Below are 12,075 nucleotides of genomic sequence, written 5' to 3'. Positions count from 1 at the left end.
TATAGAAGTACTCACGTAAGGGACGACATAACAATATCAACATTTCTTCGTTTCCTTGCAACAGGAAGTTACCAACAGTCTGTAGGAAACGAGATGGTTTCTTCGGTTTCCAAGGCCACCGCTTCTCGCATCATTGACGACTGCCTAAAATTTTTTGAGCAATATATTTGTGGAGAATGGATCAGAATGTTACGGCCTGATGAGGAAATTAACGTAAAACAGGCCTTCTTTGATATTGCGGGATTTCCCGGAATAATTGGATGTGTTGACGGAACTCATATCCGTATCAAATCTCCAGGAAGTGACTCAAAACATCTGTACTACAATAGGAAAGGGTTTTATAGTATTAACGTAATGGCGGTGAGTAAAAGTAATCAATAGGTTCTAAAAATGGGTATGCCCTACACCTCTCCTGTGGTATAAGATCTCGTGTTGGTGCATAAGATTAACAACTTTGAGGCTAGTATGTTTGTTCAAGAAGCCAAAGTTAGAACAGACTAACAAACTTCTCGGTCCTCAGCACTTATCCAACAAGTAGCACCTGCTTTTTAGATGTCCTACTTGCCTTGAATTTTCCATCTAAGATTGAACATATAGTTGGCCAATTTAGTTCCCGGAGCGGATGGGTATTTCTAGTTTCTTATCCTTATTTAATAAAGTTCCAAATTGTGAGCGATATAGTCCAAAGAACCATCGTTTTGTTGAAATAGTTTAAAATAGTTCCACGAATCGTTCCCCTTGCTTTCATGGTTTAGTGGATGAATTGACAGAAAAATAAATAAGTTGCAGCAATTACTCATTAAAAACGTAGTAGGATCTAAATAATGAACAAAATAAATGACAGTGTGGAATAAAGTTATGGAGATGAACTATATTATTAAAAATAAGAACGCAAGAGCTAAATATAGCTCCACTAGTTCCTTATCCGCAACAGTACCTTGGAACTATTTCGTTTTCAAACTACAAAACGCTATTTGAACCGTCCATAGATTCTTGTTCAAACGCATTTTAGTCGCGTGTTTTATATCGAGTGGCAAAAGCTTTTGGTTTCTGTCTGTGCAGTTTTTTATTATTATCTTAAAAGTGATATTTTTGTTACATCGGATTGGGCTATTAATCCGGCAATAAACCGTGTTGCAGTATCAAGTGATGTTATCAACATTTTGTTTTCGAATGCTGCCTAGACATATGTGGGGCGATATCTCACATTGGTTTAAGTCTGACACCTAAAGGGAGCTGTTGTTCAATCTGGAAAGTATACGTCCCGATATCAACAATCTTATGTTTAAATGGAAATCACGGCTATAGTACCAAAATCGATATTGACATCCAGCTGCGAATCTCTTTTAAATCTCGGATTGTCAAATACCTACAGTGGTGTAGGGCAGTACAAAGGCCCGACTTTGATCTTTTTATACCCTCCATCATAGCATGTTCGTTTTTCCGTTAGTATCGTATTGAAAAAATCATTTGCGAACCCATAAAATGTATATGGAAAAATAAAAACTCTTAAGCAGTGGATAATTCCGAGTCTCATCCTATTTTCTGACCTAATTTGATAATTTAGGGTACCCGTGGTCGAGTGACTTCTCCACCTAAAATTGTGAACAGGAAATGAAACTATTCTATAATAGCTAAGAATGTTTCATTATGGAGGGTATGAAAAGTTCGGTCCGGTCATAACGTATTTTACTTGCACATAACGTTTTTTACTTAACTTTACATATATAGATATGCGATCATAAAACAAGGATAACCTTCGTGGATGCAAGAAATCCTGGCGCCAATCATGATTCGTTCATATGGGAGCAAAGTCCTGTGCAGGAGTTGTTAGAAACGGCGTTTCAAGACGGAAAACGAAATTCTTGGATTTTGGGTGAGTATTTAAAATGTGCATGATTATATATAATACACTAATGTTTTGTTAAACAGGGGATGCTGGATATAAATTAAAACCATATTTGATGACGCCTTATCGAAATCCACAAGATCAACCCGAAAAGAAATTCAATAAAAAACATGCAAGTGCAAGGAATGTGATAGAACGTTGCTTCGGTGTTCTGAAGAACAGATTTCGATGTATATTGGGTTCTAGAGGTCTCCACTATGATCCACCAAAGGTTACTAAAATAATTAATGCATGTTGCGCCCTTCACAACATGTGTATTTACTTCAAATGTCCGAATCCTGAAGACATTGACATCTTCGAGGACATAGACAACACACAAAATGCTAGTGAAGAAATTGAAGAGGGAGAAGAAACGCGTGCCATTTCAGTTAGGAGAAATATAGCAATTAATTTATAAATACAAAAAATTGGATTATTTTTATTGTAAAACTAATACTACAAGTAATAGCGGTGAAACCAAATGGAGGAAAAAAAACACAATATTAATGTCTTTAAAAACATAATTGTTTATTTTTTTCTTTGATTGAACATTTTTTCTAAACCAAATCGCGTCACATTTTCCAAATTCAATAATAATGTCTGCCCGGTATGGAAGCTATATGTAAATCTGAACCGATGTGAATATTATTTGGCAGACATTTTTCTAATCTGAGTTTCGTTACACATTCCAAACTTCATAAAAAATGGGACATACTCGTACGTAGCGTGAAAGGTGCAACATATAGGTCAAAAGGATATATCGGAGTTATATCCAAATGTGAACCTATGCTACAGCTAAACATTATCTTAACAATTTTCAGCTGAATCGGACAATGTGACCTGTGCGTTGTACATACAAATGTCAAAGAAATAATACCCCTTACTAAAATGTGGTGCAAGGTCTACAAACGCCTCATTCGATGGACCAAACATGTTGACTCGATTTACGTGGAGTGCTACCTTTTTTATACCCCCAGCTTTTAGGCTAAAGTGGGTATAACTATACTGGGTTTGCTTATTTTCATTATGTCACAGGTTGAGGGTATATATATCTCTGCCGGCTGATAATTTTTTTACATATAGTTACATTTATATGTTCTTTATTTATTAGCTAATATAAATTTATAAAAGTGAATGGTTATAGTTTAACAATGTAGCTCTTTTCCAGAACTGCAAGAATCTACTAATTGTTACATTTTCGATATCATAAAGGAAATATTGTTATCGTACCAGAGATTTATAGATTCTTGCAGGATCTGGAATAGAGCATGTATGGAAAGTATTGAAAGTTGAAAAATAAAAAGTTAATATTAAATGAAAAATGAAATTAACATTAATTAATACAGGAAATCAATGTCTCCAATATTAGCTCGATACTTTTTGCATATCTTGTTATTGCCTCGGTTTGCTCTTTAGTAGCTTTTGTTTGTGATTCAACGGCATCCGCCAATCTTTTTAGAGTATCTGAATTTTCCTTTGCTGTTGTCGCATTTGCTTGTGCTTCTACAACATCCAACAATCTTTTTAAGGTATTAGCTTGTTCTGTTGCTGTTGTGGCATTGTTTTCGGCTATCTCCAGCTGTCGCTTTATAAGACTGATTTGGTCTGTACAAGTAGGTTTTTTAGTTTTTTTAGATGAACCAATTTCATTTTCAGTATTTTCAGAAACATTTCTTTTTAAATTGTTTATTTTAACGCCTGAATTTGTTGTAGATTGCACGACGTCTTTCCGATTTGCATAAATGTTTTTAACAACCTTGCTGGGTCTTGGTGGAGTTTCTAAAAGTTCTTCAATTATTGTTTCAAATGATGTATTTTCGACATCAAGTTCACACGATGACCCTTTCGTCTTACCGTCGTCCACCGTCTTACTGACTTCGCATCCAAACACCACCCCCTCTGGCGCCGCTGCCGATGATAAATGCAGCGTTCTATCTATTATCTCCTCCAATTCGGTAAGATGGTTAAAGCGGTAAAGACCACCACCAGTCGCATTCATACTTTTTTTATTTTCTGCTATTTTCTTTTTTGTCCTAGATTTAAGATCTGCCCAAGTCTGCAAAATGTACAAAAATTTTTATTAGAAAGCGCTATTTTCTTACAGGGCTCAAAAAGTCCTCCCAAAGAAGACAAATATGTGATTCTATTCTGTAGTATATACTCCTCATTCCATAAATCTGAAAACACATCAAACGTTTCAGCAAAGTTGGAAGTAATATCTGATAAAAGATCAAGGTCAACATATATCGAATTTTTCTTCATTCTTTTTATCACAAATGACTCCCAACTTTTCTCAAATATTGAATGTCTTTTCATCTTAAGTGTAACAGGAGTTGTGTGCATAAAACATAAACTACAATTTAAAAATAATAGGACGATACAATTTTCGCTATGATTTCCACACTTTAATATACATATGCACCTTGTTATCTCGGCCGCAGAAATTGCCTGAGGCAAAAATGTTATGAGAAACATTATGTTTTTTAACACTTTCGGGCTTTTAATCAGGGAAATGTGGGCATCCTCAAAATATGATGTCACTGACCATTTGCAAACTTCCGTTCATTTCATGAACTTTTGTGGGAAAGCAGACGGAACTGAGAACGGGCCTTTAATGTAGTTCGTGAAATGACCTTCAATAAAATATGGCGCTTTTTGTGGAGGAGGTTGCTAAAGGATTGAACATTCACAGTTTAGACCAAATCGGGACCATCGGGAGTTACCGTGAACCAGGGATGTCAATTGTTCTGGGGCAAAAATCGCTACAGCCACATACGCACCATAGGTTTGTAGCGATTTTTACCTTGATACAGTCGACATTCCTGCTTAAACAGTGGTTTTTGTACGTCAAATATCACCACATGCAGCGGGAAAACCACCAACTTGGCACCCCTGCCGTGAACACCAGAAAGACGGACGGACAGGGACATACAAATAACTGTTGTAATTTGGCCGTTAATATTGAGACTTTCATATAATACTCATTGATCTCCAGAATTGAATTTGTTTTCACTCTATATGTTGATAAGCCATACCTTTTTCCATTCACCAACAGAGCGCGTTGGGGGTCCAAGCGAATTCAAAGTTTGGCAAATCTTTGCCCAATCCTCATCTGCAGAAAGCCTATTAGAACCAAAAATTGGGATGCCTCTGGTCAGGTTAGGGTTTTCTTCCAAGGATCTTACTAAATAATTTAATTGCTCCATGGTTGACTTCTTTGGACTGAAAGTAAATACAACATATACAACTGAGTCTTATAGAATTTAAGTTTTACTCACCATCTTCCTTCCATTTTCACTTTTTATTTTAATTTTTCGTTGTTAAACAATTTTGTTTTTTTTTTTTTCAAACGATAACTCAATACCAAGTGACTGATTTTGACAGTTACGTTCGCAGTGTTGACAATACTTTCGAAATACGCGAACAGAATTTGGCATGGAAGATACGTTTACCTTACGTTTTCATGCGCCCAATTTTCCTGTCAACAAAGTGTTTAGAGAAACAAAAACGGTAATTTTTTCGCTTTGTAAAAGAATGAAAGCTTTCGTTCGATATACAGAAACAGGCTGTTAATTTTGACAGAATATTAGGAGATCCAAAGTTTGGACCAAATTGGTTGCGCCATTCAAGTAATACCGTCCTAGCATTTTAGTGAAATTTTTTAAATATTGGGGAGAAGTTCCGGAAGTTGTGGACCGGTATTGCCCCATGAAAATAGGTTTAGATATAATATGACAAATACCAAATGCTGGACCAAATCGGTTGAACAGTTCGAGAGTTATCGTGCTCTCCGAACGCCATAGGCGGGCTTTTTTCCCAAGAAATATGGACTTGCCCCTGAAAAAACTTTTACCATCGTAGTGGAGGTAGCGAATGCAAATCGCTTCAACAAAAATCAAAGTGATTCGAGAGCAGGTCTTAAAGTGAACTTATCCGAAATTTTGTGTGAGAGGTACCAGAAGGAGTAGACAAATATAGTACATATTCGAACCAGTTCTATACCTGGTAGATACATTAGGATGTGCAATGTATGGATTACATCTGTCACTCCCTTCAAGAGTTATCGTGCGCCCAATTTTTAAGAACATTTTTGAACTTTTGTGGGGGAGTTACCTGAAGGAGTGGACCGATATGGCTTATCTTCGAATTTAAACTATGTATGAACAAAATATTACGAAGGCCAAATTTTGGACCGAATCGGAAGATCCGTTCGAGAGTTATCTTGCGCTCCAACCACTAGACATGGTGTCATAGGGGCTTTTTGCATCTTTCAGGCTATTTTCTCAGGAAGTATGGACTTGCCCCTTATGAAAATTGTACCTTCTTAAAGGGGCGGTGAATACAAGTTATTACAACAAAAATCAAATCGATTCGAGAGCAGGTCCTAAACTGAACTTTTCGGAACTTTTGTGTGGGAGGTACCCGAAGAAGTGGACCGATTGAGTCCATCTAAGTCTGTGTTATGTTAATCGGTTACTTCCTTCAAGAGTTATGGTGCGCACAAATTTTCCGAAAATTTTCGAACTTTTGTGGGGGAGGTACCGGAAGGAGTGGACCAATATAGCCCATCTTCGAACTTAAACTAAGTTTGAACAAAATATTACGAAAGCCAAATTTTGGACCGAGTCGTTTATCAATTCGAGAGTTATCGTGCGCTCAAGCCAGCCAGACAGACAGGCGGACGGACATTGCTAAATAAACTCCAAATTGTCTGAAATGGATTTCGTCCAAACATACTTGGGGTCTAAAACCATCATTTCGATGAGGCACATTTTGCCAGTATGAAAGTGTATATACCCTCGTTTCGTAGACTGCCTCAATACTTCGTAATATTTTTCTCTTTCAGATGAAGAAAAAAATCTGCCAAAAAGTTAAGTAGTTTTCTCTGAAAAAAAAATCATCAAAAGTTGCTTTTATTGAGCTTTACAACTGGGGGGGTCTCCTTTTAAGGCTAAGCATACTAAAATGTTGGCTTACATCCAGTTTGAAACTTGGTCATGAAAGTCCTTATGATTTGTATTGCCCATTCATTTTCACATATTTTGAAAGCTTAAAGATTTTCTCACGCGGAAGAATTCCATCCAGAATATACTCGTGCAAAAAAAGGAAAACCGACAAAAACTTTCTAACTTTGCTATTTTTCAATGTAAGATTCGGCAGAAACAATATTGATATGTTCGAATGTATTCGAACAAATGCCCTTTCTAATGAATATGTAAGTAAAAACTAACACATTAGCCTATATAGGCCAAAATATAAGAAAAAGTTAAAAATTTGTGCACATTTTATTCATTTTTAGTGGTATAGGATGACACTCTCGGAGTCGGAGTCGTGAAAAAACCCGTCTGGAGTCGAGCCAAAAATACCTCGACTCCGAAACCCTGGTTAATACATTGGAACGTGATAGGGTATTTAAATTCTTCTGAGAACTTTGAAACCACCATTACGTCTTTATGGGAATATTCCAGAATGTGAATAGATTTATGTAGTATATTATAGCTATGATTTTACATAATCTGTTGAAAATCTGCAACACTTCGCAACCACATTATTATTTTGAATGATTTTGGGATTTGTTTTGGCAAGAAAATTAAAACCAGCAAAAACCCCCAAGTTTTAGTTTTCGTAATATCATTTCTTTCGAGACGCAACTTCCCAACTGGTTCAAATATAACGATAACCAATTTGAATAACAAAGGCGTTGGGTTAGTTTTCGTTATAATTTTTGTATGAAGGAGATTCTCAATGTGACTAAAGGAACACCATATTTAAATTTTAAATCGACTTTACCAATTAATAAAAGTGAAGTATATAAGAATTAAATATACAAAAAAGTTCAGTTAATTAATAAAATAATCAACTCTGGTTCCATCCAGGATCGAACTGGAGACCTTCTGCGTGTAAAGCAGACGTGATAACCGCTACACTATGGAACCACACAGTAGCCGGTTGCCTAAATAAATATCCGACTGTTGTCAAGTTTTTTTTTTATTGTTCTCGAGTTTCAAAACAATCAGACAATCAGTACAAGTTTTGTTGTAATTTTAAAAGAGGTTAGTGTACTCCATCTCTTTCTTTTAAACGGAAAGAGGAAGAGAATGTATTTTCACAAAATTGTAATAGATTGATATTGCATGCTCTTGTTTTTATTGTTAAACTGTATGGTCAACTTGGCGTTTTTTATGGGATAGTAGCAACTATTGAGGATTAAAACATATTAAAACTGCCAATGAGTAGATTGCTATAACTTGTTTGCACTTATTAAAATTAACCCACTGGATATACATATTAAAGAAGGCGGATTAATCTTTGCTGTTTGTATTTTCTATTGAGATGATTAAAGTGGATGTCCATTAATTTTTGTAAATTTCGAGAATTACTATTGAAAATATGTGTGTTCGTTTACTCAAAATGTGTACAAATTGTTATTGGATGTTGTTCGTTTACTCTACAGTACAATGCAAAAGACCTTAGCCGTTGTAAACGTAGCCCCTCCATAACGGCACAGGTATTTATTTTCTAACCGAATTATTCCTTTATATTATATTCCTTTACTTTTTTAATGGTAAAAGTGGTAAAAGAGAAATCTGTCAAAATTGCTCTCTCATGAACAGTTTTACCAGAAAAGTAAAGGAACCTAAAAATGGTAGATCTGGTAGCAATGTCAAAAAGAAACGTAGATTGCAAATCTCGAAATTCTAGAAAGCTTTGAAGTTTTTCTTCCTTCCTTCCTGGGTGTTGATAAATGCAAATATTTCCTGAAATTTCCCAGGAAGTTTATAAATTCCGGTGAATTCTCGGCGCAAACTACATACAGAAGGACATGAATTGCTTTGTAACATGGTCTGATACAATTCCTAGGTATCAACGACAACATAATCAAGAAAGTTCTTTAAGCTGTCAAAGTGTTTGTTTACGTTTTCACCATGGCACAATTACCCAGGTAGTGGCATCGTAAAATTTTGAATATGTTATGTCAAAACTTTCTTTATGTTGTTGGAGAAATTACAACAAAAATATTTTTTTTATAAAGAGATTTGGCTTTTCATATTCGATCAGCTGGTGTGATACCACTACCCGGTAGATCTGCCATGGTTTTCATACAATTATTAATTCAGAATAGCAAATAATTCAGAATAATAAAAAAAAGTGAGCAAATGCTATAGTCGGGACGGGGCCGACGATGTGATACCCTACACCACTAGCCCTGTGCATAAGCTTATCACTGGTAAACATAATTAATAAAAATAAATAAAAAATTAATAATTTTATATCTGACTACTGTCGACAATGTACTTGGTACTGATTCAAAGCTGGACAGAAGAGAAAAAGAAGAGAAGCAGAGGTATTTGTCATTAAAAATACTTCAAAATATCAAAATTGGGATAGCTTACTGCAGTTTTCAATAACTCTGCTATTTTACCATCAATGCCAACACAGATATCCGCATTGGAAATACATATAATTCCATAAATTAGAAATAGGGATATCTGAGCGTCTTTAGCTATATCTCAAGTATTTGACCACTTTGGAAACATAATTGGGATCAATAAAAACTTCAGAATATCATGATTGTTCGTTTGTTGAAATACACCTACCAAAAGCTGGGATATTCGCCATTACAATTCAAATAAACAAGTAAAAAAGTATCAGTCGGCTTTGCCGACAGAGATATAACCTCTGCCTATATGAATTGAAACTTTCATTTAAGGACAGATCGACACAATTGTTGAACTTTTGTGGGGGAGGTACTATAAGGAGAAGCTCGATATCGGTCATTTTAGAAGTTAAACTAAATTTGGACAAAATATTAGGAGATCCAAAGTTTGAAACAAATTGGTTTGCGCGTTGAAGGGGTATCATACTACTATTTTAGTGACAGTTTTTAAATATAGGGGGAAGTACCGGAAGTTGTGGACCGGTAGTGCCCATTTTCGATCTGAAACTAATTTGAAAAAAAAAAAATTATGGTGAAGTCTAAATTTTTGACCAAATCGGTTTATCAGTTCGAGAGTTATCGTGCTCTCCAGCCACTACATATGGTGCCATAGAGGTTTTTACAACATTTGGGCTGTTTTCTCAAGAAGTATTGACTTGCCCTGAAAAAGCTTTTACCGTCGTAATTGAGGCAGCGAATGCAAGTTGCTTCAACAGAAATCAAAGTGATTCGAGAGCTGGCCTTAAAGTAAACATAACCGAAATTTTGTGTTGGAGGTACCCGAAGGAGTGGACAAATATAGTCCACATTCAAACCAGATATACATCTGGTAGATATATTAGGACGTGTAATTGAGGCAGCGAATGCAAGTTGCTTCAACAGAAATCAAAGTGATTCGAGAGCTGGCCTTAAAGTAAACATAACCGAAATTTTGTGTTGGAGGTACCCGAAGGAGTGGACAAATATAGTCCACATTCAAACCAGATATACATCTGGTAGATATATTAGGACGTGTAATTGAGGCAGCGAATGCAAGTTGCTTCAACAGAAATCAAAGTGATTCGAGAGCTGGCCTTAAAGTAAACATAACCGAAATTTTGTGTTGGAGGTACCCGAAGGAGTGGACAAATATAGTCCACATTCAAACCAGATATACATCTGGTAGATATAGTAGGACGTGTAAAGTATGGGCCAAATCGGTCACTCCCTTCAAGAGTTATCTTGTGCAAAATTTTTCCGAACATTTTTGAACTTTTGTGGGGGGAGGTACCTGAAGGAGTCGACCGATATGGCTTATCTTCGAACATAAACTAAGTTTGGACAAAATATTACGAATGCAAAATTTTGCACCGAATCGGCACCACTACACGCGGTGTCATAGGTTTTTTTTGCAACTTTCAGGCTATTTTGTCAGGAAGTATGGACTTGCCCCTGATGAAATTTGTACCGTCGTATGGGGGGGCAGTGAATACAAGTTGTTGCAACAAAAATCAAAGCGATTCGAGAGCAGGTCCTAAACTGAACTTTTCCGAAGTTTTGTGTGGGAGGTACCCGAAGGCGTGGACCGATTGAGTCCATATTGGAACCTCATCTAAGTTTGGTGGAAATATCACAATGTGCAAAGTAGGGACCACGTCGGTTATTCCCTTCAAGAGTTATCGTGCGAACATTTTCGAACTTTTGTGGGGGAGGTACCGGAAGGAGTGGACCGATATAACCCATCTTCCAACTTAAACTAAGTTTGGACAAAATATTGCGAAAGCCAAATTTTGGACCAAATCGGTTCATCCGTCCGAGAGTTATCGTGCGCACCAGCCAGACAGACAGACGGACGGACATTGCTAAATCGACTCCAAATTGTCTGAAACACATTTTGACGACCTACGACAACGTTGACTTTTTCTTCAAATAAGTTTTTGGCTCATTCCGACCCCTGGCCATCCGACAATCACAAAAATCAATATGCTTTTTCCCCTCCGGGACCCTCACCAACACCCAAAATTTGGTGACGATCCGATCAAAATTGCGACCTGTAGCGTGATTACAAGGTTTAGATGGACAGACGTCGAGACATTCATTTTGGTATATATAATTATGGGTCTACGACCATTATTTCGATGCGTTACATTTTGGCCAAAACCAACATATAATTCCCTCCCCACATGGTGTAGGGTATAAAAATAACAGATTGAAACCAAGAAACTGTCGTTTTACGCCACCTTACACTATGTTTACATTTACGAAATCCACTCGATTTCAACTGTCAACTCCATTGCTCAAACGTCAAATGAAATCCACTCGATTTCAGATGAGTTTTCATTTGACGTATACGCGAAGGTGTTGACATCGGGTGGATTTCGTAAGTCCCGGTCCACACTAGAGTAAATTTCATTAAAAAATTTCATGAAATTAGGTGTTCTTAGGCCGAATTCCCCATTACAGCAATTTTATGATTTTACTCTACTGTGGAACTCGATCTAGAGACTCATAATTTCATGTTAAAATTTCAGTGAAATTATTCTAGTGTGGCCCGGGACTAAGTGTAAACATAAGGTGTGTCTTTTAACGTGATAATTTGTAATAATTATTACGAAATGTTACTAAATGCTGTCTTTTTACACAAAAGTTCAGTAAAAGAGAGCGAAGTGAGAGAACAATTTTGACAGTTGTTTTGCTGAGAACTTGCTAAAGGTTGCTAGAAGAATTTTTCCCAGCAACATTTAGCAAGTTTGATCAGCTGTTTTTCAAT

The 12,075-nt window shown here is 36.4% G+C and overlaps 1 protein-coding gene and 1 non-coding gene across 3 annotated transcripts; both read right to left on the bottom strand.

The window, feature by feature from the left end:
• Positions 1-3,221: 3,221 nt before the first annotated feature.
• Positions 3,222-5,403, bottom strand: LOC141400903 (uncharacterized). Of its 2 annotated transcripts, XM_073980586.1 has the most exons (3): positions 5,167-5,403; positions 4,924-5,110; positions 3,222-3,944 (listed from the first exon to the last, which is right to left on the bottom strand). In XM_073980586.1, the coding sequence occupies exons 1-3, from the start codon at positions 5,178-5,180 to the stop codon at positions 3,222-3,224; spliced, it is 924 nt and encodes a 307-aa protein (XP_073836687.1). In that variant the 5' UTR covers positions 5,181-5,403. The 2 variants fall into 2 exon arrangements, 1 of the variants encoding a protein (XP_073836687.1); XR_012412225.1 differs by lacking the exons at positions 4,924-5,110; positions 5,167-5,403 and adding an exon at positions 4,311-4,441 and having other exon boundaries at positions 3,348-3,944.
• Positions 5,404-7,751: 2,348 nt separating this feature from the next.
• Positions 7,752-7,824, bottom strand: TRNAV-UAC (transfer RNA valine (anticodon UAC)). The gene has a single exon. It is a non-coding gene; the product is annotated as a tRNA-Val (tRNA).
• Between the last annotated feature and the right edge of the window lie 4,251 nt (positions 7,825-12,075).

Source organism: Musca autumnalis, unplaced genomic scaffold, assembly GCF_047663935.1.
Source record: "Musca autumnalis isolate F117 unplaced genomic scaffold, ASM4766393v1 scaffold_4, whole genome shotgun sequence".
Taxonomy (NCBI): Eukaryota; Metazoa; Arthropoda; class Insecta; order Diptera; family Muscidae; genus Musca; species Musca autumnalis.
The sequence above is the reverse complement of the archived record's forward strand: the minus strand, read 5'-3'. Positions and strand labels throughout refer to the sequence as shown.